The sequence below is a fragment of the Miscanthus floridulus genome, chromosome 15 (assembly GCF_019320115.1).
Source record: "Miscanthus floridulus cultivar M001 chromosome 15, ASM1932011v1, whole genome shotgun sequence".
NCBI classification, from domain to species: domain Eukaryota; kingdom Viridiplantae; phylum Streptophyta; class Magnoliopsida; order Poales; family Poaceae; genus Miscanthus; species Miscanthus floridulus.
The window spans coordinates 49400734-49426661 of NC_089594.1; the positions used below are offsets into that span (position 1 = coordinate 49400734).

Below are 25928 nucleotides of genomic sequence, written 5' to 3' on the forward strand. Positions count from 1 at the left end.
TGGTCGACGGCTGCTGGCGGCATTTGGATCTTAGTTGATGGCTGCTAGCCAGCACTTGGGACTTGATGGCCGTTCGAAGGGGCATATGAAATGCCCTAACCCATCAGCTCAAGTGCCTACTTCATGATTCTTCCTATGGCAACCTAGTTTTGGATGACCTCACCGAGAGGGAAGGACATCACGACCATCACCGGGTGCACCTCGAAGTAGTGATACAACTTCCTCTTGGTGATCAGAGTGACGTACATGAGTATCTAGATTTGGGGGTAGCATCTTGGAATCAAACAAGACCTCGCTAACGAAGTACATGGGATGCTATACTTTGAGGGCATGTCCCTCTTCTTCCCGCTCTACCACTAGGATGGCGTTAACCACTTGCATGGTAGCCACAATGTAGAGCACAAGCGGTTCCCTATTGGTCGAGGGGACTAGGATCGGGGCCTTCATTAGGAGTTGCTTGACCTTATCAAGTGCCTCCTGGGCCATGGGCGTCCATTTGAAATGGTTGGCTTTCTTCAGGATCCAATAGAGGGGGAGATCTCATTCGCTGAGGCACAAAATAAAGCATCTGAGCGCGCGCGAGGCACCCTGTAACTCGCTATACCCCTTTATGTTCTAAATTGGGCCCATCCTCATGATGGCCAAGATCTTCTCTAGGTTGGCTTTGATGCTACGCTCAGAGATGATAAAACCTAGCAGCATACCCCTCGGGACCCCGAAAACGCATTTCTCAGGGTTGAGGTTGATGTTGTTTGCTCGGAGTTTCACGAAGGTCTGCTCTAGGTCGTCTATGAGTTGGTCAACCTATTTAGACTTGACCATGATGTCATCCACATAGGCCTCAATGGTTTGCCCTATGAGGTCCTCGAAACACTTGAGCATATAACGCTGATACGTAGCCCTCGTGTTTTTTAGACCGAATGGCATTGTGACGTAGCAAAACAACCCAAACGGGGTGATGAAAGACGTTGCAAGCTGGTTGGACTCTTTCATTGCGATTAGATGGTACCTAGAGTACTGCATCAAGGAAGCAAAGGGTTTTGCACCCGAAGGTCGAGTCGACTACTTGGTCTATGCGCGGTAAAGGAAACGGTTCCTTTGGACACACTTTGTGGAGACCCAGTGTAGTCAACACACATTCTCCATTTTCCACTCTTTTTTTAGAAGAATAGGATTGACTAACCACTTAGGGTGATTCACCTCCTAGATGAATCGGCCACCAAAAGCTTTGCAATCTCCTCACTGATGGCCTTGCATTTCTCCTCATCGAAGCAACATAGGCAGTTGCTTCACCAGCTTGGAGTCTAGCCTGATCTTCAAGGCATGCTCGATGACTTCTCTCAGAATGCCTGGCATGTCTGAGGGTCTCCACGCAAAGATGTCTCTGTTAGCAAGGAGGAAGTCGACGAGCATGCTTTCCTATTTGGAGGAAAGCATAGAGCCGATGCGTACCACTTTGTCCTCGAAGCTGCTAGGGTCTATGAGGACCTCTTTGGTGCCCTCCATGGGCTCGAAAGACCTGGCCAACCACTTGGGGTTGGGTGCTTCTTCGATGATCTCCTCCCTAATGGTTGCAAGCTCTTTGGAGGCAACAATCGTCGCGGTGTGTTCACAGCATTTGACCTTGCACTCGTAGGTGTGCTAGAAGGAGGTGCCGACGGTGATGACCCAGTGCGGACCCAACATCTTCAACTTCAGATAGGTGTAGTTGGGAACAACCATGAACTTCACATAGCATGGATGTCCTAGGATGGCATGGTAGGTCCCGTGGAACCCGACCACCTCGAAGGTAAGGGTCTCCATCCTGTAATTGGTTGGATTCCCGAAGGTGACAGGTAGATCAATCTGCCCAAGCAGCATGGCTTGCTTTCTAGGCATGATGTCGTGGAAAGGTGCCATAGTCGGCTAGATGCACGACCGATCAATGCCCATGGTGTCGAGCATCTTAGCGTACATGATGTTGATGTCGCTGCCTCCATCCATCACCCCCTTGGTGAGCCGCTTTATGCCGACGATTGGGTCAACCATGAGTGGGTATCTTCCCGGCTACGGGATGCTTTCTAGATGGTCGGTCCGATTAAAGGTGATGGTGGACTCCGACCATTGAAGGAAGGAAGGCATGGCCGGCTCGGTCGTATAGACCTCATGGAGTGCAAGCTTCTAGCGGCGCTTAGAGTCATAGATCGCCAACCCTCCAAAGATCATGAGGCAGCCATCCAATGTCAGAATGCCATCATCCTTCCCCTCAGCATCATCTACCGCTAGCTTAGGCTTCTTCCTATGCTCCCCCTTGTTGGAGCCACCGGATAGGAACCACTTCATGAGGGCCCAGTCTTTGTATAGGTGCTTGATGGAGAAGGCATGGTTTGGGCATGACCCTTTGAGTAGCTTCTCGAAGTGGTCTAGGGTACCCTCGGTGGGCTTCTGACCTCCCTTGCGGTCGGTAGCGGTCACAAGTGAGCCCTCATGCCACTGCTTGTTCTTCTTCTTGTTTGGGTGGTTGGAGGCACCTTTGTCAGCGTCCTCGTCCTGCTTTGCCTTACCCTTGGGGTGGTCGAAAATTGCTCTAACTGCCACCTCGCCCGAGGCATGGGCTGGTGGTGATGTCAAGAAGCTCCTTGGTGGTTCATGGGCCCTTCTATCCTAGTTTATGAACCAGGGACTCATAGGTGGTCCTAGACAGGAAGGCTCCTATAACGTCGATGTTAGAGACATCGGGCAGCTCGTTGCACTACCTAGGAGAAGCACTAGATGTACTCACGAAGAGTTTCCCTAGACTTTTGTTGCTAGTTTTTGAGATCCCATGGGTTCCCAGGACGTGCGTAGGTGCCCTAGAAGTTTTCTAAGAAAATCTCCTTTAGGTCCGCCCAACTTTGAATCCGGTTGGGTGGAAGGTGCTCCAACCATGTTCGCGCCAAATCGGATAGGAACAATGGAAGGTTGCGGATAATGAAACTGTCACTATTTGCTCCACCGGCTTGGCAAGTAAGCAGGTAATCCTAGAGCCACAGTTAGGGGTTTGTTTCCCTGAAGTATTTTTAGATGTTGGTCAGTGGTCGGTACCACGGTGAGAAGACGGTGTTGGATGTGTCGGTTGAAGGCCTAAGGCCTCGGTGGGTTAGGGCTCAGGCTCTAGTCCTCGCCGCGACCATCTTCCTCTCTCTCAGTTGCTTCATCCATGCCTACTTGCATCACAAGGTGTTACATGTGTCACTGGTGGGGGCCGAGACGCTCATGCACCGGAGCCGCGGTGCGCCCCCGCCGCCACGTGGTGCTTGGTGGATAGACATGCCGCTGACATGTTGTCCTGAGGGCGCATGCTACCTGGCGTCGAGCTTGCCTCACCGAGACATCGAGCTCTCCGCCTGCTGCACTGCTACGCTCTCGAGTAGCGTGCGGCTCTCGCGATGGGCCTGATGATCCTCGAGTGTTGTGGGCTCTAGGGAGCCATTGGAGCAAGGCCACCGCGGTAGTGATATTCTAGCTTGCCCGTGTGAAGTGTGGGATGGCTCCATCATCTTCGATGATCCTCCTGGCTCACGTCGCGAGCCATGGCGCGCGCACGCCCACTGTCTCTGCCGCTTGATCTCTTGCTCGAGCTCCACGCACTTCTGCTCTAGCTAGAGTCACACATCCTCGAGTTCCCTGTGCCGTGCCCTCAGCTAATCCACCCGTAGGCTGAGGCGAGGTCCCTACATCTTCCTCGACCTTGTCGTTGAGGTCATTTGGTGGGGTAGCCCCTCCCTCGTGGATGCTTTCGACACGTCCCTTGGGGGTACCTACCATAAAATATTCTCACGAGCGGTGATGGCTTCCCCTACTATAGTCAGAGTCGGAGGGTGACTCTAAATCTCCCACGAGAAGGTCGTGGAAAGATTCCACAACGTATTCGGTCATCCCCACGATCTCATCATTCATAGGGGATGGGTGAATGTGCTGCACCACGAGGTGGCCAACGGTCCCCACAGTATTGCGCAGACCGAACGGGAACGCTATCGGGGTGCTCCGAATGAGGTATTCTGGGGAGAGCGGTTCCCCACCGATAAGTTGCATCATGATGTTGGCGAACAAGAAGGTGAGGTAGTGCGGGCCCTTCCGGGATGGTCAGGGTCCCAGGAAGGCATCGAGCTGGTGCTCTAGCCTCTTGTAATTGAAGCTGAGGAGTTGGTCGCTCCTGGGGGTGTGAGCCTCCGGCGCATGCAGTTATAGCTCCTCAAGCGCCTCGCTGATCGTGTCGAGGTCAATGAAGTGGAGAGGCTGGATGGCGGCGGAGGCCTGCGCCAACTCTCTCTCCATCGTGACGATGAAATCTAGGTTCCCAAAGCGCACGTGCACGCCCAGGATCTAGCTAATGCCATGACAAGCCATCCGACTGCCTGATGTGGACGTCGAGACGTGCAAAAAGCCCCTACTTGGCGTGCCAACTGTCGGTGTTTCGGACCATCAGGCTAGTAAATTTATATCTACGCGTCTGGGCCGGATGGTGTGCTCGAAGGATACAAGGATTTATACTAGTTTGGGTAGAATATCCATACGTCTAGTGTGTTGCTACTCGTGTTACCGGCACTAGTTTGTAGTAGGAGTTACAAACGAACAAGAGAGGGAGAAGTTCTCAAGTCTCTAGTGAAAAAGATTGAATGGAGTTGAGTCTTGCTGAGCTTGTTTAGCCGTGTGCTCGTTAGCTATCTCTCCCCCAGCCGTGTGCTCCTTCTTCCCCTTTTATAGGTAAAGGGGAAGGCACAGGTTACAGAGAGAGAAGGACAAAACGAGGGAGAAGAAGTCCTCCAGGGCCACCGCGTCCTTTTTCTTCTTTACGTGGGTCCCGCCGACGCTATAGATGGTGACGGGGATGGCTCTGCGTTGGGCTCCTAGTTCACCATCGGTACCATGCCTCAACGTCATCAGCTAGTCATGGCATCCCATCTCGTCTCAGGGGATGGCGTGGTGAACCGACGTGCCCGTCAGCGACCGTATGGGGAGTATGCAGCATAGCGACTATGTACCTATCACTGTTGGCGATGTGAACCCTCAGGCGTGGCCATGGGTCACGTCGAGACGTGCCTGCTTTCTACCCGATGTCAGAAGTTTGACCCCGTGGTCGTACCTTCTGACCCGTAGTGGTTGGAGGCGGTATGGGTCCCCGTCGGGCGAGACGGAGCCCACGCCCTAGGGGTTGGGTGAGACGGAGCCCGTGCCCTCAAGGTTGAGCAAGATGGCTCCCGTACCCTTGGGGTCGGGCAGCACGGGGCCTGTGTCCAAGGGGTCGGGCGAGACGGGGCCCGTGCCCTCAGGGTCGGGCGAGATGGCTTCCGTACCCTTGGGGTCGGGCGACACGGGGCCCCATGCCCAAGGGGTCAGGCGAGACGGAGCCCGTGCCCTCGAGGTCGATCGAGACTGAAATACATCCTTAATTATCTAGGCGAGTTGTCATCCGCGGTCTTCAGATCCCTTCTTCGGGTATCTCTAATACCGATACCCGACAATATGCGTTTGCTTTGCATAAAATTGATGTTTGCCTCGGGAAGGCGGCAGGCTATGATCCTCAAAGATGTGGTTCCTGCGAGGCCGAGGGTAACTAGATTTAGGGTGTTTGTTAAGAGCCATACACGTAAGATGCTAGCAATTACGGAGATAATATTATTGTTAATGTAAGATTAACAAATATTAATTGATATATTGCTATATTTCAATAGTATTGAGATAAATTAAGAGCTAATCTCTGTTTCAATTTATAGATCATTTTGAGTTTTCTATATACATCACCTTATATCTCGATATATTGTATATCTAGGTCCTATATGCCTAGAAAACATAGCTGCATGTAATTAATAAATAAAAATATCGCTATGATGGTAAGAGCATAAGAGTTTTCAAAACCCACTCAATCTAGATTTTTAACAAGATTGGAAAAATTACTTTCAATAACTTTCTATCTCAACTCCCAATCTTTTCACACTTGAGAAAAATAATCCGCGAAATATCCGCGTGCCTGGATCCGCCAACCTAGAGGTGGAAGAACGTTGAAAGAATAAAGAGCAGGATAGAGCTACTAATGCAAATGAATAAGACATAAAGAAAATATAGAAATGGATGAGGCGCATTATAAATAGTTCGGGAGTCTTGATGCGAAATTATCTTCTATATTTTAGAACGAGATTTTAAAAACATTTGCAGGAACCCAACAAATAAGCTCTCAATAATTTTTAGCCACCTGAAAAACTCATTGATTTATTATACACGTTGTTTTTGGAACTATTGAAGATGCTCTAATTTACCAAATTACCTAATCTCCCTCTTCTCCGGCCTGCCGCAGTCCGCACCTGCACGCCTGCACGAGTCCACCAGGCCCCCGAGCTGCCCACCTACGGGCTTCCTACCTACGCCCGCCATCCCCCTCTCTCTCTGCCCCTCCCGAGTTGGATCGTTCGCGGAATTGTCGGAGGGGCTGCCGGATATGTTGTCGTCGGTTGGGGGCGGCAGCGCGGGCGGCGGAGGAGCGGACATCGCCGGCCTGCTGGAGAAGGCCAAGGAGCTGGACCAGCTGAAGAAGGACCAGGACGACATCGTTGTCGAGATCAATAAGATTCACAAGAAGGTCCTCGCATGTAAGCTACTCTCGAGCTGCTGTTAACCGCCGCCCCGGGTTCTTGTTCCGCCTCTCAGCGCTGACTTATTCGTTCGTTGTTTGATCTGCTGCCTGGATTCGTAGGCTAATTACCCAATGAATTTGGTAGCTCCATTGTCAGTTTAGGGCGGTCGAGAAGGAATTCTAGCTCTTGCTGTGCTTAATTACATTACTTTTGCCGGAATGTCCACTGGAAAAGCTTGTTAGGGAATGTTGTTGGAGTGTATGCACCTATGTGTGTAGCTCCTGGATTGCGTGTTGATTGAAGAACTCGTAGGTCTGTGCATTGGCGTAAGGGTGGTTTTCCTCACTCCAGGACGCTGTAAAGAGGTCTTTTGTCTTTCAGTATTAGACATCCATTTTATTTTTTTGTACTTTTGTTGATTCGAAAGCCATTCGGCTTGCTTGTGAGCCATGTGGCAAAACATAAATGCAAATAGAACCAAATTAATGTGCCATGTAGGCGAAAATAAAGATGATGTTAGTTTTTTTTTGACATGTGTGATAGAACCAAATTAAAGTGCCATGTAGGTCGGTAGAGATACTGAATCAACTCCCTCATTATCCTTGGAGCCTGGACTTTATGGACACACCGCAACAAGTGCGTTTTTGATGGCGCAGCCCCAAATATTGCAGGCGCACTGGCTGTAGCTGAAGATGAGGGAAAGGCATGGTCGTTGGCAGGGGCTCGAGGTTTATCCCTCCTAGCTGCCATTGCTCCGGGTGGTTAGCGCCCTGTCTTATGGTCGATTGGTCGTCTGTAGTTTCTTTTGCAGGCACGAGTATTCCTAAGGGCAGCAGCAGAGAGTGTGCAGTGTTTTTTTTTTGAGTTTTTGTGTTGTATGGGCACTTGTCCCTTTTTCATCTTCTTAATATAATGATGCGCAGCTATTCTGCGTTTTCGAGAATTTTTTTTTGGGAGGGTGGTGGATTAGGAATCTTTAGAATATTCCATTTTATGTTAATTGAATTAGGCAAGTACATATAGGGGCTGTTTGGTCCCCAGCGTGGCCTAGGGGTGCTCGCCCAGGCAGGTCCATCTGACCACCAGGCGCTCAACATCAACGGCCTGGGGAGCTGCCTAGCCCGGGCACCTGCGCCAGGGTCAGAACCAAACAGCCCCATACTGTCTTAGTTGATGCTCGCTCACCTTGACCTTTGACCGCATCGTAGAAAACACTACAACTGTAGTTAACCATCAGCCAGGCGACGAATCAAACACACACTGAAAGAGATGCTTCTTATGTATGAAGGGGGTGTGATATTATATGTTTCAAACCTGCCTGTTTTCTGTTATGCTACTTTTTTCCTTTTATACTTTCCTCCAGATTAAGCAATCAGAACCTGCTTATTATGCCACACAATCTGCTATTTTTCACTTCTGATTGCTTGTAGTGGTTCATTGAAAAAAGAAAAGAGTACTTATAGTGGTTGCATGTGCGTGATGACCGAGGTACGCAGGTGTTCTATGTGAAGTGTTATATGTCAAAAACTTGTGCTGATGGGAATTGTTATTTTGTTTGAACTGGCCACCTTGACATGTAGTTCTATGATTACGTTGATGGAAAATAAATGCTTTTACCCTTTTCTAAAAAATAAAATTAGGTATCCATTTAAGAAGGAACAGACTTGTGTGTTTCCAGTTGCTTGTTGACTTAAGGAGGTCAAGCCACACATAACTTTTTTGCTGCCTCTGTACATTATTTCTTAGGATACGCTGCGGTTGAATTGGTGACATGTGTGCTGTGGTGTGGCGAAAGGTGCTGTGGGAGAGGTCTGGTTATTGTTTGAGTTTGAACTTACCTGCTTATTAGGGATGCAAGAATTGAAGATTTCTAATTGCCAAATATTGATCTATTGTTTTGAGAAAGCTTCTAATTTGGTATGATGCCTTGATCTATTATTAATTTTTAAAAAGTCTAATAATTTTGTTGTAAACAGAATAATTTTGTTGTAAACAGAATATATAGTGATTCTCTTTGTTTACTTGATCCTGTAGTTTTCAAGATTATGTTGGTACGTAAGTTGTAAAATTCACATTGGTCCCGCATAGCATAACTGATCGTCTACGAGTGGCATAATCGAAGAAGGCTAAGACAGACAAATTGACCCGTTGCCCTTCTAACCAACAATGGAAACCTAGGCGCACCCGAACCCAGCATTTAGAAACGTAGTATTCATTTATTCTCATCTAAATAACCTGCTATTGAAAGCCATCTCCCTTAGAGTTTCCAAAGCTTTGCCCATTGGATCTGCCCTAGATTTCCAATTGAGTTCTGGTTTACGTTCCCAGGGTAAGGAGAATTGGAGATGCCGCTTGCAGAGGTTGGGGGATTGGGGGTTCTGTGGGAGAAGCTCAACAATCTGGATCAGTTGTGGTCTTGTGGAAAGTGCAGGAGGTTATGATCGCCAAGATCAACATCATGCACAGGGAGATCTGTTGCTGTAAACGAGTTCTGAACCCTAAACCTAACCTTCCATACTTACATTCTGTTTTGCCGGACAATGAGAACTCGACCAGAATTGGAGCACAATAGAAAGTCGCCAATTTGGTTTCTTTTCCTATAGGTCTGTTTAGATACTTTTATTATGACCTCCTTTTCCCCACCAAAGGATTGCCTAAGCATTGTGTTATTTTTGCAGAAAATAATTGGAACGGCTTAAGCCCTTAGGCTACTGCCTATGTTTATTATATATTCTATTATGGCTAGGGCCTAGGGGGTGGAGGACCAGGACTCCTTAGGTGGTAGTCGTGGTCTGTTTCAGGCCGAGGTTTGACACCCCTGCACTCTATGGTGGAAGAGAAGGATTAGGCAGGAGAGAGGGAGAGGTAGGAGAAGACTTTCATTTCTTGCTCCCCACTGAGTACATCAGCTTGGTTTACATATGCCAGAGGACATCATTCTTGCAAATGTGCAGTGTGTTACATATATCAAGCAAAGTTCAGCTAGGCACTAGGTGGAATCTAGGCGCTGACCCATTGCCTAGCGCCTAGTCGGGAGTACTCGGCCCTAGGCGCTCCTAGGCGTTTGCCTAGGCGTTTTGGCAACGGAGCTCTCCTCTGCTCCAAGAGAAAGCAGAGCAGAGCAGAGGGCCGCGCCTGGTTCCCCGAGCGAAGCAGAGCAGGGGGCGGCGAGCAGAGCAGAGGGCCGCGCCTGGTTCCCCGAGCGAAGCTGAGCAGGGGCGGCGAGCAGAGCAGAGGGCCGCGCCTGGTTCCCTGAGTGAAGCAGAGCAGGGGCGGCTTCAACCAGAGGGCCGCGCCCGGCGTGGGGAGGGGCAGCAGGCGGCAGCCAGGGGAGGTGCGGCGTCCACCGGAGGCCGCGGCCAGCCGGAGCAGGCACATGCGCACGCGCAGCCGCTCGACGGCTGAGGCTGGGCAGTGGTCGCGACGGCGTGCGGACGGCTCCGCCTAGCGCCGCGATGCGCGACTATGCCCCTAGTCGCGGCGACGGGCTTCGCCCAGCGACTAGGCACGCGTAGTCGCCGCCTAGCCGAACTTTGATATCAAGGACACATCATAGTCTTGCATATGTTAGAGGAAATTGTGTTGATGCAGTCATGCTATTGTAATCTTGTAGACGACGTAGTCCTACTGTCGTATTGTAGACATTGTTAGGGGATGTCCATTTTGTGGACAACATGGAGGTGGTGGTGTGTTGATGAAGACCACACTGACAAAGATCATCGGTGATGAGTGCTGACATATGTGTTGCTGATGTAATCGTAGAGCTGATGGTGGTGGATGAAGTAGTGGTACTTGTAGAGAGAGATGATTATGCCCATGCATGCGTACATGAGCATAGATCTATGTGCCTGGTCTGTTTGATCTTAGTTCTAAATGACGTCCATGCATGTAGGTACGCAAGCGCTTGCTGTACACATGCTTTACAATCTTGTAGCATGTCGATGAGCTAACTGTTATATTGGATGATGGTGTGGAAGCTGGAGCAGTGCCATGCTTCGGCATGGCCCATGTAGTGGAAGCAGCTGGTCTTGTAGGTTGTGACAATGGCGTATAGGGGCTCGAGGAGGTAGTTTGTGAGGACATGATCCAACACCATGGCACTCTCGAACTAACAAACACATCGCGCAACGGTGCACCAACAAAGCTGATCTTCTCATGGAGGTTGGCTTAACCAGCGGTTGCTGACATTAGCATGGACACCACATGAGGACAGTCGGATGAAGATGAGGTTGTTGCTGTCGTCCACTTTTGCTGAGATCCTCTTTTTTAGGCACACCGTCGGAAATGGGTAACGTGTTGTTGTTGTCTTTGGCCACCATGAAGAGAAATAAGGTTAGGGTTTTAATCTAATAGCATGGGAATTTGGATATTGAGAAAACCTAACCTAATCTATGGATCAATGACGTTGGTTGGTGGCTCTAGATACTTTGTAAAAGATAATAGGAAGTTTGGAACGACTTAAGCCCTTAGGCTCCCTATGATTATTATATGGTCGGCACAGTTGATACATGTCTTGACTACAAATATGACTTTGGTATATGACCGAGTAGGACTCAAGTTCACTTGGATTACGATACTTGTACTAGGTTTAAACCTATTACATCTCTAGGATTCTGTCTTTATCTCTATAGTTTGTACACAACTTCAGATATCTCTAGCCAAACATATCTATACTCCCAACAATCTTTATTAGAGATGGTTGTTTGATATTTCTGTTTTGGTGGAATCTCAATGAAATGGTGGTATTTATCTGAGTTTGTTGAGTTCAAGATTTGCTACTTTGTGATGGTCAGATATGTCAATATTCAGAATACCATCTATTTGGTCGTCCTGGTGGCATGGTGGATTTGTAAGCATAGAAATTGTTGTCTTTGAGGGATCTCATCCCAATTTTAGTTCCATCATGCAGGATATTAGAGATGAGGCCAAGTTGTGTTGTATGGCGGGAGCCAAAGGGCTCCGTAGCTTATGGCCATGACTGTTTTGTCAGTCCTTGGTATTACTTAGTTTTTGGTTTTTTTTTTGTGTTTTCTTCTGCTGTACTGGTCATAAGGGGTTGTTTGAGTCAACTAGACTCCTTATTCTTCTTCATATAATGATACGCAGCACTCCTGCGTGTTCGAGAAAAAAATGTGAAACATTATTCCCATAGTTAGAATGATTTATTACTTTTGGTTCAGTTAATAGTTGTGATGTAAACCTTTCGGTTGCTAACACCATTGTGTTGGTTGGACTAGTAGTGAACACTGAGAAATGACATTTACATTACAAATATTTGAGAAAACATTTACGTTCGAAATAAATATGGAATACCACAATGAGTCTTGTTTTTTTTTTCATCAGATCGTTGTACATATTGCATACATGAGGTTTGAAAGAATCTTGTATTTGGTTGGAGCTTTGTGTGTGCAGTACTCTGTGAGGTCCACTGTCCCATGGACCTGCACACCATGATAGAAGTCCTGTTAAACCATACTGATCCAAATATGTATGGTTCAAGTCAAAGCTGGTATTGATGGGCCAAACATTACTTCAAACTGGTTGTCAACAGTTTTTTTTTTCCTAATGCACAGCTAACTAATATAATCCCAATGTAAGGTTTCAGTTGGTTGTCAAAACTATAGCAAACTTACTTGTCATTTGGCAGCAATAAAACAGGATAGTTTCCGTTCTCTTGACCTATTCTTTTTCGTTACTAGTTGATACACATTGTTGTTGTTGTTGTTGTTGTTGTTGTGGAACTATTAACATTGCTCAACTTTACCTTGTTTTATAGCCCCAGATATGGTTGATAAATCAGTTGATGCCATTTTGCTTAAGCTTCGTGGTTTATATGCACGTGCAAAGGAGCTCTCTGAGAATGAAATCAGGTAAATATATCATAAAGTCCTAGCCCCTGGCTGTCTGGAAGGACAATACTATGATAAATCAGAAAGTATCAATTTGTCTTCTAAGCTGTTTTTTCTTCCAACAAATTATTGCTGACAGTTTTCTTGTTAAAATACCATTATGTTGAATTGAAGCATTGGGATTCACAGTTGAAATCTATTTTCCTTACTAAGAATGTTGTAGAATATTCATCTCTTCAAAGTAATTTGGTTTATGCCATTTGATTAAAAATATAATTTTATCTATGGATAAATCTACTTCACCCCGTGTGTTGTGAAATGGGTGCGCAAGTTAGAGTCTGACATGGCCGTGGGTGTCAGATTCAGCAAGTTCAGAAAATAAGGATTCAGGGATTCATCTAGCATATATATTGTAATTGTGAAATAGTTTTTTTTTGGCTTTCAATCATAAAAAAAAGCCTATACTTAGAAGATCCACTAAGTGTTGTACTCGAGGGAAAGACTCACCGGTGGCAACAAAAGCCACACTAGCACAGGTTTAGCGCATAGGAAGCCACACTAGCTCAGAAGTGGAGTAAAAAACAGTGGTCAGAAGACCCTCTCTCTCTCTCTACTGCTACACACGTTCCCAGGCCAATCATCATCCTCATCTGCCTTTTGCCATCATGCCCCTTCTCTCCCAAAGTCTCTCTGATGTCTATTAGCTGCTTCTCTCCCTCCGCCGATAGGACTCCTGAATGAGTCAAACGCGTGTCTGTTCTTATCAAACATGACTACATGAGCTGACAACACGATATGCATCGATGTGGCAAAAAAAGCAAAGAAAAGAAATCAGATACACATATTCCTTTAGCACTAGTTTCTCCTCATGACTAATTCTGAACTATTCTAGTATAGATCATTTGTTAAATTTTGTTATTATTTTTTACCTGTTAACTTAGTGGATTTTTGAGATTAGGATATACAGTTCATACAATGTGTTAAGGTACTAATCAAGACAAAAGGTACATGTGTGATTGAACCTTGAATTCTGAATACTCTTGGAAAACCAACTTCTGTGTTGTATGAAAATGGCAATTGTATCAGTCTCTGTGCCCATGTTACTGATTTTTAATTGGCCTTCTTAGTCAAGTCAATAAGATATCCTAACGTCCTGTTTGTTTTAGCTAGCTGAAAAACAACTGGTGGGACATTTTGTGAAAAGTTGGATTGTGAAGCTGAGGGTCCAAAAGCTGAAACAAACATGCCCTACCCGGATTCTTGGTGGGGCTGGATTGTTGTCTGAAGGCTGCTTTAACGCAGCTTAGATCGAAAGCTAACTGTTTGTTTTAGTTCGGGCCTAGGGATTATAAAAGCTAGAATCAACAATCTGTAGCTGGAACAAACAGGACCAAAATGCCCACTAACCATGATACTTGGTAGTAGATGTATCTACTGTGTATGTATTTAGTCACTAGTGTAGGGCGCTGTCTGCACTTTGTACATTTTCATATCTAGCCGTTTGGGCAATGGAATACATCTAAGTTGCTTTTCCTAACATGGTATCGAAGCTCTGGGGTTAGACCCGATCCTCAACGGCGGCAAGCAACTCCATTTCCCCTACTGCCCTTCCTTCCCTTTCCCCGCCTTCAACGGCGCGTAGGTTCTAACCGCGTCCGCTGCCTCCGCCGGCTGCGCGTGCCCCCCCGCCCCCTGAAGATAATTCGCTACTCCCTCTTGTTTGATTGCTGCATATTAGGATTAGCAGCTGGTCATCTCTTGCTGTCGTCTCTAGTTGCCATAGCAGTATGGCAATAGGTCATAGCTGTAGTGGCTTACATCAGCCATGTAGAGTAGTTGGGGCTGAGCTAAGCCATGTAGTCATAGTACTAGGAGTTGGTGTACTCACCATACCTTATTGTACCTGGTAGAGGTACTAGCACTTGTATACTTACTAGAGCAAAGGCAATGGAAACAGTTCAGTTGCCACATTTGAGCTGGTGCGTGTGTGCGCTGTGCTCAACCCCTTCTTCAACCTCTAGCTGTGTGAGTTTGTGTGAGTGTTGGTGAGCTAGCTGCTCACCTATGCAGAGAGATCGAGGGCCAATAAGTGGTATCGGAGCTAGGTTGCCACTGAGGTTGATCGCCGGCGATGGCAGGCGAGGACGTTGCATCGGCGACGCAGCGTGGTGGAGCAGGAGGTCATCGTGCAGAGGACCGTGTGGGAGGTTAGCGGGGCCAATTGGCCGGTCCTCACCCGCACAAACTACGGCGGGTGGGCGGTGCTGATCAAGGTCAAGCTTAGGGCGTGGAAGCTCTGGAAGGCCGTCAAGGAAGGCACCGAGGATGAGGACTATGTTCGGCCATGGACGCGATCCTCTCCGCCGTGCCTCATGAGTACGTGGAGTCGCTAGGCACTCTGCCAAGGCTGCCTAGGACGCCCTCAAGGCTATGGGGGTCGGGTCTGACCGCGCAAAGAAGGCAAAGGTGCAGCAGCTGCGGCTGGAGTACGAGGTGCTGGCGTTACGCGACAGCGAGGCAGTGGAGGACTTCTCGCTCTGTTTGCAGTTGCTCGTTAGCCAATTGGTGGCGCTGGCAGTCGCCATCATTGACGAGAAGGCCGTCGCCAAGTACCTACGCGTGGTGCCGCCCAAGTACACACAAATCGCGCTCTCTATGGAAATGTTGATCGACCTGTCCACCCTCACGCTCGAGGATGTGATAGGGCGTTTGAGGGCGGTGGACGAGTGCGTGGAGATGGCGATGACAGCGGCCGGCGGCAAGCTGTTGATGACCGAGGAGTGGACGGCCCGGATGCGGGAGAAGTGGTCTGGGGAAGGCTCCTCCAGCTGCGGCGACGATGGCAAGCGTTGCGGCAAGGCCCCGCAGAAGAAGAAGGACGGTGTGCCTCTCCACATGGATACTTGTCGGCGCCGTGGGAAGACTGGCCATTGGGCCTAGAATTGCAAGAATGCCAAGAAGGAGGCGCATCTCGCACAAGTGGACAACGAGGAGCCTACCCTTCTGATGGTTGTGTTCTGCGCGCTTCACGTCGTCGAGGTAGAGCCGGAGGCAAGGAAGGATATAGTGGCTGCGGAGCAGGGGAAGGCGACGCAGGGCATCTTCCTTGATGAGTCGTGCGCCCAAGTCCGCCTCGGACGAGTGGGCGGTGGCGTGGAGCAGTGGTGGTACCTGCACTCGGGCGCCAGCAACCACATGATCGGCTCATAAGTGCATGATCATATTGTGACTCTCCACCATGTGCCTTCTGAGGTTCAGTTAGCTTATTTTTTCACGAAGGCGCAAACTAGGGCGTAACATGGCTATTTGCTCCCCAAACAAAGTGTTGTTGACCCAACAGGAGTATGAGGGGAGGTGTTATATGTATAACTGTGTATGTATTTAGTCACTAGTGTAGGGTGCTATCTGCACTTTGTACATCTTCATATCTAGCTCTTTGGGCATTGGAATATATCTAAGATGCTTTTTCCTAACAACTGAGACCTCTCTCACCTATCTCGAATGTCAATAGGATTTGACTACAGTAAATATTCCAATGCAGTCACTCTAATATTTGCTTTGAATTTTGGGAACTATTATATCAATTGGACATCGCTCTTTGTGCTTCCATTTTTGCTATTGCTGCATGCGAATTTTAACAGTCCGAACTTTGAAGAGTCTGGTGCAGCAGTGGAAAAATTTCACAATTATGCCTTCTTGCAGTGCCTCAAATGCTTTGATTGGATTACTAGATGGTTTGTTGCAATCTGGAGCGTCAACTGCACAAAAGAAAAAGATAGGTGAGTATTGGAATTTAGAACCAAGATTTTGCAAGCTAGGATCATGCTTTTTAACTCAGAGCATGCAGTACCATAGTTGCTTTCTATATTTCAGAAGTTGGTGAGCAGAAAAAGAAGAGGATCAAGTCTGATACAGATTCTGCACGATTTTCTGCTGCATCTATGAGGAATCAACTTGACCAAGCTGCAAGCCTGAAAGGAGAGCAGGTTTCAACTTCAGCTTTATTTAATAACATCAGTTAGTTTTTATATTTCTTGTATTCATCAGTGCATGCTTTACTAGGCAAGCTTCTACCTTCCATGTAGGAAAAGTTAGGAACTTCCCTGTGTTTTGAAGTACTCCATCTTGAAATATAATTATCCTAGGATTTCTAGAAAATGTTATGGGGTAAAGCAATTATGCACGTAAAGCCCCCTCCCTTAATCGCGGAGAGATATTGTGCTTACCATATTTTGAGCTTGGTGGTTCGGTTGACAATCAACATTGTGTTGGGTTCTATAGGTAGGCATGTGATTGGGCGCCTAGGGAAATTAGCCTGCAGTTATTTTCCCCGCAGATCAGTGAGGAGTGTCACTAACCTTGGGATTTGAGAGTCTAATCATTCCATTAGTGGAGATTACTATATATAGGAGCCTCATGGGCCATATGGGCCTATTAGATGGGCCTTCATATACTTAACAAGTTCTTTGATGATTGGTGTGCAAGAATCAATTTGCAGGCTGGGCATCAATTATAGAAAGGTCTCAATTCCCTTGCTATCATTGGCGCTTGGACCTGTGGATTCATCGTAATAAATGTGGTTGATGGTGCTTCTCCAAGCTTGGCATAGCCTTACCACTCATTAGCAAGGAGTTATTTTTTTGGGGTTTGGCCGGGGCTCGAGGTATCTCCTACCTTATCGCCCTTTAGCTGGTGTAGTGTGGTTGCTTTGATCAGGGTTATTTGATCTTTGTCACATGCGGGTCTGGTTTTTGATAACTTGGTTTTGTCATGTGGGTGTGTGTGTTTGTAAGGGCTCTCCCCCTTTTTTCTTAATATAATGATATGCAACTCTCCTGCTTGTTAGAGAGAAAAAAAACCATGCGTTTGTAAGTGTTTGAATTTGGATATTGTTAGAATGACACAATTTTGACTTCTGGAGTACAGAAAACTAATATATTAGGATGGTATTACATGTGATTTGCTGAGGCTTGCCTTGAAAATGGGAGGTCCACCAATTCTTCCATTCTCTTTACTTGAACGAGAATTACTTTTTGCCTTTCTAGAAATGGTTTCTAGAGACAGGTTTCTTATCGGTTAGCTAGAGTTATCGAAGCTTATGAGGCTTGTAATCACTGACATTTAATGGGATCTAAATTGCTACTTTAAGTAAATTTTTATCACTTAACTAGAATTATCGAAGCTTATGAGACTTGGATTATATTTCAGCAACTCTGTTTGCTAGGCCTAGTTTATATCCTACAAAAATCCAAAGGAAAAATTGTAAACCTTGATAAATTTTTGCTTATAAGAAAGTGTAGTTTGATCATATAAATATGCACATTGCAATCCATCTTTGTGACAAGATCTTTAATATATCGAAATCCATGTTTAAATTGATCAAATTTTGTTGTATTATCTCCAATAGTGTCAAGGGCGTCGTGGTCTAGGGTAGTTGGACCTCGGCTATGTAGTTCGTAGCCTTGATCCGTGAGGTGGAGCGACTCCTACTATGTCAAGAGCTCTCAGCGTCACTAGTGATGAACGACGTCTTTGGGAGATAGCAGGCGCGTGGAGCCTCTCTTCTTTGACTGGTCCGGCTCATGAAGAGTAGTGGGTTGGTGTCTGGGGGTGTCGGTCGCTTGTCTCAGTTCTAACAGGCGCGCTTGTAATCACAAAATATATTAGAGTGGCGTGTGTAGTGTGTGTTGGTGTTGGTGTTTATGTTTGTTTGTGATTGTGTTGCCCCTTTTTCTTCTTAATATAATGATACGTAGCTCTCCTGCGTGTTTGAGAAAAAGAGGTTGGGTCGAGGTTTTACCCCTCGCCACCCTATTGTTGAAGGGGATGAGATTAAGACGAGGAAGGTAGATTAGGAGATAGGAATATTGTTCTTGCTTAATCCTTCACCAGGAGCCATTCGGCTTACATATAGGCACTAGGCTGCCAATCACTATTCTAATCTCTTTCTCAATCACTCATTAATATGTTTCTTAGCCCCAGCTAATGGTGCGCCTCTAGTTAACAGCAAATTAGCCACTTTCCTGGCCAGCTGTTCCTGCCTTCTTAGCTCTGCGGCTAAACTGCTCTCCCCACATGACATCTTTCCCCCCATCGTCGAGCAGCTCATCCTCGAGCTGGAAATTTGGATGATGCTCGATGAAGGAGTCGATGTCTTCCCAGGTTGCCAAGGCTGTTGCTTCCCCTTTCCACTAGATGAGCACGTGCTGCACGCCACGGGCGAAGCGGGTGTGCACTGCTCGCTCAGGTTATGGAATAACCGCTCCATGGTGGATGACCGGCAGAGGTGGCGGGGCATCTGGTGGCGTGCCGATGAACTTCTTGAGAAGCCCCACATGGAACACATCATGTAGGCGAGCGCGCAGAGGAAACCCCAGGCGAACAGCGACGTCGCTGATCAGCTCGGCGACGCGGTACGGGCGATAGGAGCGTGGCATGAGTTTCCCTTTTGTGGCCTAGGGCAGAGAGGTCGGTGCACCCACAGCATAGGCGACGACGCGATGGAGCTGGTCGTACGCGCGCTTCTGGATCGCCTGCGATGAGAATGCGGAGGAGCTGCGGCAGATCAGGCCTTGCTCTAGTATGGCGGCACACTGCCGCTCTAGCTCGTCCTTCTGGGAGGATTGCAGTGCCAAAAGGACGTGGTGCGGGAGCCGAAATCCCATAGGATTGGGCCTAGCGAGACGAGCCACCGGGTGCCGAGGACGATGTCATAGCCGGCCAGGGGGAGGATGAAGAGGTTGGCAATGAAGCTCTCGTTGTTGACGGAGAAGTCTGCCTGACGGAGCATCCCGAGGCAGGTAACGCGCTCCCCGTTGGCCACTGTCACCTTCACGCGCCGTGGTGCTGCAGGGGCAGAGACGTGCTGGCCGCGACCGCTTCTGAGATGAGATTATGGGTGGAGCCGGAGTCGAGCAGCGCTAGAAAGGTGATGTCGCCGATCTGGAGACGGATGTGCATCGTCTCGTTGGTGCAGACCCTGGCGATGGCGTGGAGAAAATGTGCGGGTCCGTGTCCGCCTCAGTGCCGTCGACCGTCGGCTCCTCATCTGCCACGCTGTCCAACAAGAAGAGACGTTGGCAGACCTTGTTATGTCCGTGCCCGAACTTCTCGTTACAGTTATAACAGAGTTCGAGGCGGCGTTGTTCCTGCATCTGGGACAGGTGCTGGACCGGGCGGCCTTCCACGGTGATCGTCGTCGGTGTTGTTGTGCCGGGTTCGGGGCCGGCAGGGAGAGCTGCGGTTGAGGCGCCGGAAGGAGGGCGCGCACCGGAGCACGGTCTGGCTAGTGCAGCATCGGAGCGCTGGCGACCGCGCAGTGGTCCTACAACTCCAGTGTGTGAGCCTGACTCATGGCGGCGGCCTGGGAATGGGGGTTGTGCACCTCGGCGTCGAGGCTGAGCGGTGGCTGGAGCCCGACGGTGAAGAGCTGGACCTTTTGGGCCTCCGTGAGCCACTCGGCGCGTGGTAGGAGCGCCTCGAAGGGATCCTGGTACTCGACGGAGTCGGAGCAGTCGCATGGCGTTAGTTCACCGAGAGGGTTTGAGCACAGGGGTGGACCGTAGCGCAGGTGGAGGAGCTCGGTGAAGCGCAGCCACGACGGAGTGCCCTCGTCTTGCTGGATTTGGATGTACCGCATTTGCGCCCTGTCTTCGAGGTTGTATGAGGCCATCCACACCTTTTCCTTCGTTACCCTCTGCGGGTAAAAGTATGACTCGCAACGATTGATGAAGGCGAACCACGGGAAATCCAGCTTCCGGAACCACGGGTACCGGTCTTGATGGTGCTCCCCCGAGGCGGAATTGGCGTCGAGGACGTCGTTGGAGCAGGTCATGATGCATCCAGGCGCTGGATTGCCTCGGGGTTCGTCTCGACGGCGGCCTGCAACAACTTGATTGTCGCGTTGAGGGCGTCGAGCGTGGCCTGGAGGGCGGCATCCTTGGCGCTGTTGTCACCCATGGTGGTCGCGCGTTGCGGAGTGGGCAGGGAAGAAGCAGGGTGAGGTGGCAGCGATGGCGAGGTGGAGTGCTGAGGTGAGGAAGTCCTGAATCGTGATACCAGGTTCTCATGGGCGTTGAGGTCTAGGGTAGTTAGACCTTGGCTACGTAGTTCGTAGCCTCGATCCGTGAGGTTGGAGCGAGGTTTTACCCCTAGGCGCCTTATTGTTGAAGGTAATGAGATTAAGACGAGGAATGTAGATTAGGAGAGAGGAATATTCTTCTTGCTTAATCCTTCACCAGGAGCCATTCGGCTTACATATAGGCACTAGGCTGCCAATCACTTCTAATCTCTCTCTCAATCACTCATTAATATGTTTCTAAATTAGCACCAGCTAATGGTGCGCCTCTAATTAACAACAAATTAGCCACTATCCTTGATAGATATGTACATTAGGCAAGTCTATATTTAGTGTGATTAGCACCTGCCATGTATTGCATGTATACTCAGCCATATTGGCTTTATATGTGAAGGTCACCCCCCACGTTGGGTGTGTGGTGTTTCCCACGTATGTTCGACAGCTCGGCTTCGTCGCCTCTGCCACCGACACCTCCCTCTTCGTCTTCACTGAGGGCGGTACCAGTGCCTACTTGCTACTGTCTGTCGACGACATCGTCCACACGGCTTCCTCGGACGCTCTGCTCCGCCGAATCATCGACCGACTTCACTCTGAGTTCGCCATGACGGACCTTGGGGAGCTACATCACTTCCTCTGGGGATCTCAGTCACTCGCTCCTCCAACGGGCTCTTCCTCAGCCAGCGGCAGTACACGGTAGACCTTCTTCAGAAGGCAGGCATGGCTGAGTGTCACTCCACGTCGACACCCGTTGACTCTCGTGCCAAGCTCTCTGCCTCGGAGGGCGCTCCCGTTGCCGACCTCGCCACGTACCGGAGTCTCGCCGGCTCTCTCCAGTACTTGACGCTCACTCGCCCCGACCTGGCGTACGCTGTGCAGCAAGTGTGCCTCTTCATGCATGACCCGCGCGAAGCTCACCTGCGCTGATCAAGCGCATCCTTCGGTACGTGAAGGGCACGCTGTCGGCTGGCCTCCACATCGGCACTGGGCCTGTCGACAAATTGATTGCATACTCCGACGCTGACTAGGCAGGGTGCCCAGACTCCCGCCGCTCCACATCAGGCTTCTGCGTCTTCCTCGGCGACAACCTGGTATCCTGGTCATCCAAACGGCAAACCACGGTGTCCCGGTCCAGTGCAGAGGCCGAGTACCGGGCTGTGGCTCATGTGGTCGCAGAGTGCTGCTGGCTTCGACAACTTCTTCAGGAACTTCACGTTCCCTTGAAGGTTGCCACTGTTGTCTACTGTGACAACGTCAGCGCTGTCTATATGACAGCCAACCCGGTCCACCACCGCCGTACCAAGCACATTGAGATCGACATCCACTTCGTCTGTGAGAAGGTGGCTCTCGGCGAGGTTCGCGTTCTCCATGTGCCGTCCAAGTATCAGTTCGCTGACATCATGACAAAGGGTTTGCCGATTCAGCTGTTTGAGGATTTTCGGTCCAGTCTCTGCATCCGGAATCCTAACGCTTCGACTGAGGGGGAGTGATAGATATGTACATTAGGCAAGTGCATATTAGGCAAGTCTATATTTAGTGTGATTAGCACCTGCCATGTATATGTATACTCAGCCATATTGGCTATATATGTGAAGGTCACCCCCTCACGTTGGGTGTGTGGTGTTTCCCCTAATCTCTCTATCATTCTACAGTCCTGGCCAGCTGTTCCTGCCTTCTTAGCTCTGCGGCTAAACTGCTCTCCCCACATGACAAATAGTCCAAACAAGAACTTTTGTTTGTTTTAAACTATAACTTGGTTTTGGTTGACACTGAATTTGTGTTGCAGGAAACAAGTCATTAGTGTACTTCAAGAAAAATACTTGTATAAATATTCAACTTAGCCTACTTTGTTATTGTTATATATATATATATATAAGAATTCAGCTTGGTGTTAATTCCTTATGAAATTTTTGTGATACTCTCATCGTAAAACATCCCATTAAGTGATAATAGGGTAGATTGACACTAAAGCAACTAAGGTAGCCCTATTGCACAATATAAATTATACATTGCAATATTATTAATTATTAAATCAAACTGACTGTCTGGAACATGGCTTGTAGATAATATGTTTGCTATGGATATTATTACGTCATAAAATCTCCTTATCATTGGTTTGACATTTATACAATTAATCAGACTATCAGGCAGTCTCAAGTTAAAACTAATTATAAACATCATATTATAGGACAATGACTAAGTTTGGTTACTCAGATTTTGAGCTCTAGCAATGCAATGCCTAGTACATGGCTTTAGCTCTTTCCTTCTGTTGGTGCACATGCATGCTTTATGTATATTTGTTTAATTATTTAATAGTTACAACTTACTTTCATCTCTGCCATTTCAGGTTGCTGCTAGGGTAAAATCAGATGATGAAAAAGATGAGTGGTTTGTCGTGAAGGTCATACATTTTGATAAGGAAACAAAAGAGTATGTATCTATTTTATTTTTTTTCTAAGCGTTTCTACCCCTGTTTTAAAGCGAAATGGTGATTTTGCCCTCGTTTTTTTAACTTTGTGATTTTACCCCTGCGATTTCAAAACGAAGGCGGAGTTTACCCCTGCTCTGTAAAGTCCCTCTAACGGTGTTAACTTTTAGACCAAAGGACAACTTTGCCTAAGCGTTTTTACCCCTGTTTTATTTTGATATTTGTGTTTTTAACCCTATCTTACCCCATTTTAGAATAAGACGACAATATTGTATTTTGACAAAATTTAATAGATTTGGTCAAATATATTTGGCACAATTTGCAGTTATTTCAAATTTGATTCCGGTTTGACTTATCTAAATTTGTAAAATAAAAATGTCCGACAAACAATTTATTTTTCCAGTAACATCACATAACCATTATATTATATGCTCATATACATTACTGTATTATTTAATTTGCAAACTCCACGCCCCAAAAGAGAAATACATGGCACAACGTTAGCAGCAGATTCACAGTGATCAAACTCCAGCACCAATCGAATCCAAGCAGTAGCGACAATGCGCTTGGTGCAAAAGCCTGCGCTCCAGATGCAGCAGTCGGCCCATGCCCATGGCCACGGACGTCAGCGTGCTCTGCCGGAGCTTCAATGAGAGGAGCAGAGCACACCTGTGATGATCGTGCTAGAGAAAGCGAGCGCCATTGTGCCAGACTGTGCTGCCGTCTGCGCGTCACCCTCGCCACCGCCCGCCCGCCCCTCAGCCACGCCGGCTAAAGGCTGCCTGCCACCCGCTCGCGCACATCTGGCCGCCGGTGACGCCCGCAAGCCCCCAGCCACCCCCCCCCCTGCTGCCTCCCGCACGCATCCGGCTGCCGCGCTCGGCTACCGCTCGCGCGTGTCCTCCCGCTCGCGAGTCCTGCACGCACCCGGCCTCCAAATCACGCTGCCGCCGCCTCCAAATATTGCTAGGGTTTCACAGTTTGGGAACAGTCTGGGAGCAAGAACGAGTGAACGACTGAGTGTGGGGAAGAGATAAGACGAGGGTAGTTTGGTCATTTTGTGTGGTCCGATTTGGTTTTTAATTTTTTCCATCGTTTAATTCAGGGACATCTAACACCGTTATGAAGTAGGGGTAAACGGAGCCTTCGTCTGGAAAAAAACGAGGGCAAAATCACAAAGTTAAAAAAAAAAGGGGTACAATCACCATTGTATTATAGAGCAAGGGTAGAAACACCAAATTCCCTTTTTTCTATCTTTAGGGCAAACATTTGTTTGTGATATAAAAGTTTACTCGAGGGAAAAATTACTTTTGAATGGAGGTAATGTTAACCTTTCTTACAAGATCCTGGGTAGGTAAGGCACCACATTATTGATGGGAAAATAGGAAATTTTAATGTATCCGCTGTATTGCTAAAAATTGCCCTGCAGAAACTGAGACAGCTATGGGGATGACATCTCCAGCACTGAATCTCACTATAATAAATAAGAAAAAGAGGAAAAGTGGGCATTGCATTTTATCATGTAGAGAGGAGGTAATGACAAGCTGTTACTGGCTTGGCATGCAATATAGTTTGATGAGATTTATATCATGTTTGTGATAACCCTTTGTTAGTGGTTTCTCCTTACTAAACAATTTGTGCTAGTTGCCCCTGGACAACGTATCAGCGACCATAACATTTTAGTGTGCCTGTTGCTGTTGCCTTATATGTGACCATCGTTCTGTAAGTATCACTCATTTAATATTGATGCATGTGCAGGTATGAAGTACTTGACGAAGAACCAGGTGATGATGAAGAGAGCACCCAAAAGTATGAGAGGTTTAAGTTCCTATCTGTCCTTTTTTTAGTTCCTTGTATATGAACAATTAATGACATTACCTCCAATATTTTTCTCCGAATATTCGACTTTGAGTTTTGAGTTTTTTTCCTCGAATATGAATGAGACCTGTGATCATATCATTAAAGACGAAAAGATACACAAATAACACACGGGGAAATGGAATGCCCTTCCACTACCACAAGGCAAACAGCCTAAGCTTAGAAGACACTATATAGCGGCCTCCTTTGAAATTGCCCCAAGGACAACATCAACACTAGCAGACTTCCCATTAAACACACACCTGTGGCTGACTAGTGAAGTAAGAAATCATAGGAGATAATTGGAGGAGGGGGATCTCGATATTGAGGAAGATCGTCTTCTGTGCTTGAGTCGACAGGTTTTTGGTTTTTCTCTTCTTCCCTCTCCTGTTGGCTGGGCAATGTAGTGACTTGGTCTTCCACATGGGTCCCACAGCTGGTGGACACACTTGTCAAACTACTAGACTCCTTGCTCTCCATCATGGGTGTGAGACTCCTTGTTCAGAGTTCTGGAGCCGTTGGGATTCCAGACATGTTTACTTAGTGTTGAACCAACTTTCGCAGGTTGGTGGCATAAGTTTATCATGCGTGCTATGAAGGAGAATAGGAAGGGCATCAACATGGTGAGTGTTTTGGGTGCTTGGCGACTTTGGAAACATAGAAACTCAGTTGTTTTTGAAAGAGCCAGCCCAAATTTGGGTGTTCTTCTCCAGTCCTTCAGGGACAAACCTCACCTTTGGTGCTTTGTGGGAGCGCAAGGTCTCCGATCTTTTGGTCAAAGTGTTGTGGTAACTTAGCTATCAGGGTGTGTGGTATTCTCGAGAGAGTAGTCCTCTAGTGGAGCTCTTTGACTTTATGATTTTTCCCTCCTTATTGAGCTTCTATTTCATGTTTAAACTCACTCTTCTCCTCTATGCCGGGTAGAACTCCAGCTGGTCCTTTCAAAAAGAAAAAAAAGGAAATTTGGCCAAGCATCGCTGTTCACAGCAATAGATATGTGCACATAAAAAAAAGCATGTTTCCTTACAGCTCGGTCCGGAGTAAGGAGGTTAATTTTGTAAGGGACCAGTTTTTTCCTCTCTTAATACAAAGATACACAACTCTCATGCGTATTCAAGAAAAAAAGACAT

At 47.8% G+C, this 25928-nt stretch overlaps 1 protein-coding gene across 4 annotated transcripts in view; it reads left to right on the forward strand.

The window, feature by feature from the left end:
* The first annotated feature begins 6253 nt into the window (after positions 1-6253).
* Positions 6254-25928, forward strand: part of LOC136508037 (SAGA-associated factor 29 homolog A-like) — a 40480-nt gene continuing 20805 nt past the window's right edge. For 2 of the 4 annotated variants that reach the window (XM_066502639.1, XM_066502642.1), the window contains exons 1-6: positions 6254-6605; positions 12367-12460; positions 16142-16218; positions 16313-16425; positions 22861-22943; positions 24700-24759. In XM_066502639.1, the coding sequence (XP_066358736.1) occupies positions 6455-6605; positions 12367-12460; positions 16142-16218; positions 16313-16425; positions 22861-22943; positions 24700-24759 (578 nt within the window). In that variant the 5' untranslated portion in view covers positions 6254-6454. The remainder of the gene's footprint in view (positions 6606-12366; positions 12461-16141; positions 16219-16312; positions 16426-22860; positions 22944-24699; positions 24760-25928) is intronic. The other 2 variants (XM_066502641.1, XM_066502640.1) reach the window with 2 other exon arrangements.